Source organism: Bidens hawaiensis, unplaced genomic scaffold, assembly GCF_021521415.1.
Source record: "Bidens hawaiensis isolate Kalapana, Puna unplaced genomic scaffold, B.hawaiensis_p1.1 tig00013297_1, whole genome shotgun sequence".
NCBI lineage: Eukaryota > Viridiplantae > Streptophyta > Magnoliopsida > Asterales > Asteraceae > Bidens > Bidens hawaiensis.
The window spans coordinates 258181-268504 of NW_027492126.1; the positions used below are offsets into that span (position 1 = coordinate 258181).

Consider the following 10324-nt stretch of genomic DNA (forward strand, 5'->3'; position numbering starts at 1 on the left):
AACACTAATCACAATCTCCCCAAAACAGCCGTCAAAACAACTTAAAAGGTCCTTTTAGGTTTCTCGCGAATGGACTGGCTTACGGCCCGTACGTGTTTAGGGTGCACTACGGGTTGTGCACAAGTCAGGGTGGGCTACATAACACCATATTTGGATCCCCCTCACCCAAAATTCATATATTATAGAAACCGTCTCATTTTCTAGACCGATATATGCCCGTTTTACATTTTGACTTAATTCTGCCAAACTGTTTGGCTTAGAGAATTCCTCCAGCTTTGGGTTCTTGATATCCAAAACGTTCAAATCATATTCTTTTACATAAGATTCCGCAAATCACTTAAATTTGCAATTACTAATCTACAAATATCATATTTATAGTAAAATAGCATCGAATATGGGTTCATTACTTATGAAACCCATATGATAGTTCTAACACATCAAACACTCAGCTAATTAAGAAAAACATTGCTTGAGAAAAATAATTACCAAACTGAAATGTTTAAATGTTCTCTAAGTTTAGATATTTATAAGTTAAACTATTAAGAGTTAAAAGAGGTTGTGTCTATTCCAACATATCAAGTAAATCTAAAAAACATAGAGTGATTTGAAAGGCGAATAATTAGAATAAACTAATATCAACCATAGATGTGAATTTTAATAGTTTGTCTTCTCCACGATAGCGGCCCTACTCCCTATTAATTGTTGTCACTCTCATATCAAATCAGGAGCAAATTTATGAAGTCATCAGGGTGTTTGGACTACCCCTCAACTTTCTTGTGAAAATACAAAATCAGAGCAATTTTTTATTATTTTCCTTTTTATGTATCAGATACCGCTATGATACCCTAGGTCCAAAATCTTTTAAACTATTCTTAAGTTTTTCTTATAAATCAGTCACGGTATTAATTTATAACTCCATGAATATAGTGGATTAACCCTACGTTGAGTTGTAGCAGTTTTAAGGTCTTCTCTCTTTTAAGAACTATACAAAGAAATTTTCACTCTTTGGAATGAGTTTTTACAAAAATTGTTGGTTTGTATTTATGAAATCATTTATGTTTTTTTAAAGGCTATTGGTTCACCTAATCTGAGGATTCAATTCCAAGTTTGAATCACTCACTGCTCAACAATTTGCACATCTCATCATCAACATGATGTCACTCATACACAATGGGACCCAAAAATATGTCATTTGTTGCATTTGTTATTTTGGCCTTTTGGGTATCAAAGTAAATGATATAATTGCATACATTATATACATGGACCACATGCAACCAATTTATAATCAATTAATGATGATATTACATATTCCGTCTTCCAAAGCATTGATGATAGAGGGACTCTAGTTTATGGGTCAGTTTTAAAACTATTTGGTTTTAATTTGATTTTCAAGTAAGATCAATTAACTGGTTTAATTTTCATCTATGGACGGACGGACTGACTGACGTAGGGAGACTGGAAGAGAGAGTGAGGAAATGTTTAAAGAGATATAAAGACGTGTTGCAATCTCTTTTGAGGCACAAATCACAAAACTAAAGCCATTTTGCTTTTCATAATTTTTATTATTAGTTAAATTATAAAAAAAAATTGATTTTGGAAACAATTAGGAGAGTGTGTATTGTTTAATTTGAAACAAATGAAGGGTTCTAAAGGATTGAAAATTTGGACAATGTGGGTTGTGAGGTGCATTGTGGGTGCCTCATATAAAAAATTAAAGAATCTAATGGATCCTTACTTATTTTTGAAAAACAAAAGTTTTCTTTTTTACACTAGTTAGTTAAAGTTGAGGGGTGCCTTTGTCCTCATTGGCTTGGCTTTCCCTCCGCCCCTGACCACGTCGGGCGAAACGGTGGAAATATCGTCCCCTCCAATGTAAGGAGGGCGTGACTCGGATAACACGATAACACGGGGCAAAAAGTATTGATAAAATATCTTTCATTCTTTAAATGTGGAGTTTTTTTGAACGCTCAACTAAGTAACGTCGGGTACTTCGTACGCGGGCCCCATTGGCTAAAGATAGCCTGAGTCGGCCACTAGTCCGGACGGACGGATCCTCTAGCGGTCCACCTGTTGAGGGATTCACCGGATAAAACCCGACCCTCACGCCCGCAAAACAGCACGACAGCGAGGAGCCGGTAAAACCGGGTGAGATCAGGACTCGAACCCTGGCATCCCTCATATCTCTCATATAAATTGGTGATTGTGAGGTTTGAATCTCCTATCTCTCACTAGTAAAGTGAGTACTCTACCATTGAGCCATATCCAATTTATTCTTTAAATGTGGGGTAAAGTGTCATTTTTATTCTTGTGATTTGTCAAATAATGCGAATTTAGTTGAAAAAAATATTTTTTTCACAAGGTCCATCCACGTTTCCCAATTTTGCCAGTTACATCAAAATCATTACCCTCGTTAAATTTAATCAATAAGTCAAGGGTAAACATATTTTTTCACTCTTTCTTTATTATAATACTCATATCAGTGAACTACGGTTTTCGTCCGTGTGATTTGTCCAAATATGCGTTTTAGTCCAATATTTTCAAGTTTGCAATTTTCGTCTTTGTATATTCATTTCACTTGCAATTAAATCAGAACTTATTAACCTCGCTAAGTCTGGTCGTCAGCCCATCTGCGTGCCCCTCACGCGACGACCAGTTTTGTCGTTTTTCTCCCCAAATAAACCTCAGTCTTAATTCGCAAGCTCTCTCACCGTCTCATGTGAGGGGTTGGAGTGTATTTGGGGAAAATGGAAAAAAAAAGAAGGAACAAAATTGTCATCACGTGAAGGGCACATTGATGGATTTAACGACCAGACTTAATGAGATTAGTGAATTCGGGTTTAATTGCAAGTGAAAACATATGGAAGAAAATTGCAAATTTGAAACTACTTACTAAAACCGTAGATTTGGACAAAACACATGGACGAAAACCATAGTTCACTAAAATAAGTATTATAATAAAAAAGAGTGAAAAGACATGTCTACTCCTGACTTAACGATTAAATTTAACCGGATTAGTGATTTGGATGTAATTGACAAGAATTGAGAAATGTGGATGGTCCATATGCAAAAAATAAACTTTTTGGACTAAATTCGCATTATTTACCAAAACCACAATAACGTGGATGACACTTTACTCTTAATTGTATTAAAAAATGGTTCACACTAACCCCCTCATGTCTATGTCGTGATGACATAACTTTTTTTTTCCGCCTTTCACATGATTATAATCAACTGAAGGTCAAATGTTCAACACAAATTACGATTTATCTAATCTTATTGGTTAGCATGATATTAACAGAGTCCGTCAGTTTTTGACGGCAGGATAATAATTAGGTTTATGCATCATAGAAAGAAAAGAAATTTTGAGGGCCGAGGCCAAGCTATAAAGTATCCCTATAACGGCCTCAAGCTAGAATGTTTAGACAAATGTTTTAAATGTTAAACATGCTCTAAAATGTGGCCAGTCTTATCTCTAATTACAAAAAATAAAAAGAAAAGAAAATAAATATAAATATTGTGTTGTAATATATAACTTGATCAAATATACATAATACACATGAGTCAACAGGTACACTATCTATGGTGGTTCTTAAAACACATTAGATGCTACAATTCTTATTTTGATAAAAGTTACAATACCTCACAAAGCCTTTGAAACTTGGAGGAACAATAACAGAACACATCAAGGAACCCCTAATCTTACTACAAAAACATCTAAAAAAACATTTACATCAACAGACAGACAGACATATTGTCAGCCCACATGAAAAACAGATGGGCACTTCACTTGTGTTTTAATTTTGAGTACTAAACAATAACATTGTACACTTATGAATTTGAGTTACACTATGATGACGTTGTTGCGGTTTTTGTCTTGAACTTTCTTTGTGCTTTCAAGTCTATAATAATAACTGCAATGTTATCTTTACTTCCCTTTTGAAGAGCACGGTTCGAGAGGCTTTCTGCAGCCGCTTGGGCTGCGGGGTCGATCCCTTGACCTCGTTCAAGTGGTAGGTTGTTTGAAGCGTTTTTCTTGTGCCATAACAGTATTCGTTTTCTTGCAATTTCACATGCTTCCTCATTGCTCATCACGTCCCATAAACCGTCACTTGCAAGAATTAGGCATTCGTCTTCTTTGGCTCGGGGGATGAATGTTACTTCGGGATCCGGGATGATCCATGGTTTCAGATATCTATCTCCTGTAGGAAACCATATTATTGGAAATGTTCTGTTTTATATTTAGAAATTTCAAGACATGTTTTGTTATAGATGGGCTGATTTGGGTTATGATTTTTATTAAACGGGTCAAACAGATTTTAGCTAAAAAGGAGACCGGTTGGAAGTTACTCGACGAGTTCTTGAGTGCATACATTCTAATTTAGTTAATTATTGTATATGTAATTATATGGCTGCAAATCAAATTAAATGAATGTAATTTTAGATAATCTTTCTTTAAAATTGGACCAAAAATAGTGCGCTAACTTCGCTTATGTTTTTAAATGCACAGCGTTTTAGCTAAAAAAAGGAAAGAGGTTTAAAGTAACCCATAATGTATTTCAACTTCACACAACCACGTGATCATTCGATATAATTTTTGTAGCCGTATTCAATGCATTAACTTTATAATATTTATTAAGTATAAAAATAGAAAGAAAAAATAAAGTTTTGAAGATCAACCCAATCCTTTTTGTACTAAAACACGAACCCAATTTGGCCCGTTACCCAGAATGCCCGACCCACCCATTTCAGGCATTTGGCTAAAAGTTATGCACTACTGTAAGAGCGTAACAAACACATACATACCTATAGATCTTGACATTGCAAGAACACCAAAAACACGATGCCCGTTCCATTGTATAACCTTGCCTCCAGCCGCTTCAATCCTTGCGTATTCATCTTCCCGATTTGGCTATTTCAATATAAAGCAACACATTAAACACGTAGATATACAAATTAAGAATGCAGCATAAAAACAAAGGTTAATTTCATATATACACCTATATACTTGGAAATATCATATATACCCATACAAAACTAAACATATTGTATATGTCCTTACAAAGTAGTTAAAAATATCAAATATACCCAATTCATTAAAAACAATTTAATAAATGACCATTTTACCCTCATTTTTCAAAAACTTTAAAATATCATATATGCCCTTCTGTAACTTTATATTATTATTTATTTATTTTCGCCTAAACTTTTTTTTCAAAAACTTAAAAATCTCATATATGCCAATCTTGCCTATCGTCGTCGTTGACCAAAATCCAACTAAAAATAGGGTTTAAATAAATATAACGTAAAATGGGCAGAATGCCCATTAAGTAAAATTCATTAAATTTGGGAATGTACGAAAACTTTTCAACTTTTTAAGGGTATATATGATAAGCGTGTTTGGGATTGCATATCAAAAGTTGAAACTGCTTGCTTGACAAAACACTACGAAAGTCAAACGTCACAAGTTGGAACATAACGAAAGATGTTTTTAATTTTATCTTACTTTATGATCTACAGAGAGTGCCATAGCTTCTTTCCCTCTGCATAAAACCGCCCTCGAATCGCCACAATTTGAAACTATAATATGCGAGGAACATATTAACGCGACGACAGCAGTGGACCCCACGGTTTCAGGAGCAATGGGTTCACCATTCCCTTGTTTTCCTCCAATCTCATCATCAACCTTAAGGAAACAGTTAAAAAACGCTTTTCTCCACATCTCTTGACAGTTACTATGATTATTATTATCATTATTAACACCACTTTCATCACCGCCATAGCTCGCAATCAGAGGCTCTAGTTCCTCTTGCAAAGCAGTATGAACCCGTGTACTACAGTAATTTGCAACCTGAACATAACATTCATAGTATTAATATATACATATCAAAATGGAGACTTATTTAGCTAAAAGCATGTGAAAATGTTGAAAAACATCAAATGTCATAAGACCCCACGATTGATTTTGGTAATGTTGGAGCAAAAGAGATGTGATTGACTTTTTGAGGTCCTACAGTTGACTTCTTGTTCAAGATATTGGATTATATTTTCATTACAAATGCAAAAAAAATTCATGTTTTTGTTATAATACACTTCAAAAGGCTTCAACTTTGTTAATGAATTTTATCAAATAATATGAAGACTTATATCCAGATATAAAGTTGAAAAGTAATCACTTTGACCTCAAAGTCAAACCAAGAAACAAAGACTAATCGAGTTCAAACATAACACTTAACAGATTAACAGCAGCCTAAATTCAAGAGAAAATCTTGAAAAACATCATTGTCGCTGACCCATCTCGGGTATCAGATAAACAAAAATGTTGACTTTTGAGGTCAGATTTTGACTTCTCAATCTAAATGTTGGTGGTTATTTTCTTACAAATCAACAATGTCATAATTTAGTTGTAATGATATAATTAAAAAAAAATTGACCTTGTTACCGACTTTCCATAAAATACATGAAAATTTATGACAACTTCAAAGCTGAAAACATAAGAGGTCTGACCTTAAAAGGTCAAACCGCACCATTCACACTCATATTTCAAATGTATTAGAAAACACAGAAACAGATAGATACCTGAGAACCACCATGACCATCATAGACTCCAAAGAAATGGGTGGTCAAATGGCTCAAACTTTTGGTCATCCGGTCAACAACACCGCGGTCACCGGTCAACATCTGAACCGGAACCTTCAAGAATCTTGGCACGGTTGCAACCGCATCTTCCATCTCGGGCCTCCTTCCACAGATAGAAGTAAATCCCCATAACGGTACACAATCAACTTCAAACACACTTCGCACCACCGTCCCAGGCCCACCCGACACTCTCTCTGTAATGACCAAACTACCCTCACCCACACAAACACTCTTCTCACCATCGTGTGAACCCAACGCACTCATCTCAGACGTCACAATCTCGAATGCTATCAAATCCTCACCACACAAACCAGTCGAATCACTCACAATCGCGTTATCAAACACGCGGTCACCCTCTAACGACATCACCTCATCTTCACTTTCTTGAAATCCGTCATCTTGAGCATGATTGCAGTCGTGATTTTTAACAGAATCTTGAACCAAACTAATCTTTTCCGCCATAATTTGTTCTATCCCACTAAATATCAGACTTTTACAGACCGAATTACCTAAACTCGATGGCACTATCACCGCCGAATGCATCTCCTCCATCAAAATCACTATCTTGATTAAAAGTAAATTTACAAAGCACCCCCTCAAAAGTCACACAAACTGTCATTGTTTGACTAATTCATCCCCTTCATATAATCACACATCAAAGAACCATATAACCCCATGCCTACAAACCAAACCAAGATTCATAAAATAATGACATAAAAACCAAGATCTAGCAAACAAACAAGAACCCAATAACCAAATTCATCAAAAAAATGATTTTTTATGTGGGTATGAATATTTATCAAGTTTCAAAAAACTCCCACAAATTTTTAACAATCTAGATGCAAGAAAGATTGAAATGAAGTAAAGAACCTAGTAAAAGAAAGTTAAAAAGTGTTGGAAATCACAAGGAAACCCTCAAAAGATGAAGCCTTTTTGTTCATAAACTTTTGGGGTTCCCTGGATCTGAGGCAATAAATCACAACCAATTAAACAAAGAGAGTAATAATATTTATAATCAATATTAATCATCAAACATGTGAAAGTGTTTCAAGCTTACCTAATCTTTACTGTTACTGATATAATCCATAACACTTGTTCTTGTTGCTGTTCATCACAACCTTCAAATCTGATTAAACTCTTCAAGAATATTATATATTAGAAAAAAACAATAAAGGTTGAATGTTTTTGAGTTAAATGTGATTACCCATTTCTTGATTACTGATGAAGAACAAGAAAGTGAAAATAAAAATGGGGAAAAAAATTTATTAAAAATATATATATATATATATATATATATATATATATATATTATAAAATGGAGAAGAAGAAATTGAGTAGACAAAAAACTGAGAAAAGCATAATAAGTCATCTCCACACATTTAATGTCATCTCCTTTATATAGTTTTGTCTTTTGTATTGACCAATAGAAAGCCTCCATGTTCCCTCCAAAGCATCATCTATTGTTAAGTCAATTCTATATCTTCTTGATTTATTTTATTTTATGGGCAATAATAAATGATGAGATTCGTACACCCATGATAAGGGGTTTTTGGATTGTTTGTTAAGTATTAAACTGTGCTAAAAAAATAAATATGTAATTTAGAGGGGAAGGGACGCCATGGATAGTATTTATACACCGACCAATCATACACAATTATTTATTCATAACCTTAACTATCCACAAATCATAAAATAACTGGAAACACTCTAAAAAATTTTTTGTTTAAATTTAAATATAGATTAACAATTAAATGTAATTAAAATTAATATTTCATTGAAATATTAATGGGTGTTTAATTTTTCAAAAACCTCAAATGAGTTTGTCATGTGGTAAACTTTTGCCACAAATTGTAATTTGACAAACTACCCACATAGTTAGGGGTGGGTTTGTCATGTGATAATCAATCCATAAACCTTATCCACACTAGTGTCCCTTCCCCTCTTATCGTGAGATGTTTTAAGTTAAATTTATTTTCATCAATTTTGGCTAAAATTAAGTAGTTTTTTCATACTCTATATGTACTGAAAATCTATCTTGTAAAAGAAAAGCTACTAATTGGTGATGCATGTTGTGTAATTACTACGTATATATTGCTTAAATATCAATATGTTAGTCATAAATTAATTAATTTTATACATTTTATATGTATGTAGTCATTCATATGGTAATTATAATAATATGCAACTATAATTATGGTGCGTATTTATCAGTATACATAAATCTCGTCTAATTTACTTTGATAAACATGTACAATTAGTAAAGAAAAACTTTGAACTGGATTCGGCTCCACTATGTACATAAATTAAAAACATCAATTTCCTTGTTTACGAATTCTATAATTATTTAATAAATATTAAATATAAGAAAACAGCTACTTATCTGATAAATATTAAAAATGTCCTTGTTTAATGTAATTTAACAATCATTAATAATAGATGATGATGATAATAAAAATAACAATTACATTAATAATAATTTTAACAATAATACGTATGGGGATTGTAATATGAATCCCTATGAGGATAACAAATGAATAGTTAAGTACATAACTTATAGATGAAAAGTTTAATATAAAAAATAATAATAAATAAAGTATCTAGCGAATATGATTGTAAAACTTGTAAAGAGAGAGAGAATGATTACTTTACTTTTGTGGTGAAAAATTGTTGTGAGTGACGTGTTGTAAATAAAATATCATATCCCACCATGTAAAAAGGAACTGCACTTAAATTATTCGACTTCTATCATTCAACATATAAAATAAATAAATGCTAAATCACATGAATACGAAACTTATTTTTTAGTCTAGGGTGTTCGTGTTAAAATCAGATTAAAAAAATCAAAATTCGAATTAGGTTGCACCACCGTCCATCGAGTCAAAATTCAAGTATAGATTTTCCTATTGGTATTATCTAGAGTACATTATAATGGTAGTTCATCTAATAACTTAAATGTTTATTTTGAATCTTAATTTTTAAGAGACTACGCGTACTGATTAATAATTATGCTACATGTAGATGCTACCTGTAGTGGACACGTGTTTTTAGAGTTATACTTTAATATATAAGTAAACAAAACATTACCATTAATTAAAAAGAGTTAACTGCGCGCATATAATAGTCTTTTTGTTTTTTAAAATATTAAAAAACAGAATTCTGGTATCTAGTTTTGAAAAGTAACGGGATTTTTAATTGTCGATCCGTAATATATATGGAATCTAAGACTATATTTCGGCATAAGTTCTCGTAATTTAAATTAAAATAAAATATTGTAAACTAGGTGTATTAATAATTTGAATGACTCGAATCGTTAATGCAAAATTTAAGGGTGGTTGGAAGACTTCAATAAATGACGGTGTAGAGAAGATCTAAAGTTTAGTGAAAAGTTGAATAATTTGGTGTCCAATTTATGTTTTTATACAAATTTATTTACACTTGAAGTTTAATTTGATTGTCATTACTACTTTAAATTTATAGCTTGTTAATTATTAGTTGCCTATAATAATACATATAATTTATGTGTGTTGCATTATGTTCTCGTTTATAGTTAATATAAAAGAGTCATATAAAGTTTATGAAACATCGTGGTTGGTTCGGTTTCTGAATTCATTTGATTGAATAATATCTATAAGTGGTATCAGAACCTAACGACCCAGGCTCGTGCTCGTAATCGTTTCCCATTGTGTTC

General features: G+C 32.7%; 1 protein-coding gene across 1 annotated transcript; it reads right to left on the reverse strand.

Moving 5' to 3' along the window:
- Window positions 1-3599: 3599 nt before the first annotated feature.
- Window positions 3600-7738, reverse strand: LOC143543759 (putative protein phosphatase 2C 6). Its single transcript, XM_077036010.1, has 5 exons — window positions 7694-7738; window positions 6577-7315; window positions 5504-5848; window positions 4804-4909; window positions 3600-4199 (listed from the first exon to the last, which is right to left on the reverse strand). The coding sequence occupies exons 2-5, from the start codon at window positions 7186-7188 to the stop codon at window positions 3847-3849; spliced, it is 1416 nt and encodes a 471-aa protein (XP_076892125.1). The 5' UTR covers window positions 7189-7315; window positions 7694-7738; the 3' UTR covers window positions 3600-3846.
- Window positions 7739-10324: the final 2586 nt, after the last annotated feature.

Coding starts and splice junctions, on each gene's coding strand:
- LOC143543759 (XM_077036010.1), bottom strand. CDS start 7,188: ATGGAGGAGATGCATTCGGCGGTGATAGTGCCATCGAGTTTAGGTAAT. Junction 5,849..6,576: donor ATGGTCATGGTGGTTCTCAG/GTATCTATCTGT, acceptor TGTTATGTTCAG/GTTGCAAATTACTGTAGTAC. Junction 4,910..5,503: donor CACTCTCTGTAGATCATAAA/GTAAGATAAAAT, acceptor ATATTGAAATAG/CCAAATCGGGAAGATGAATA.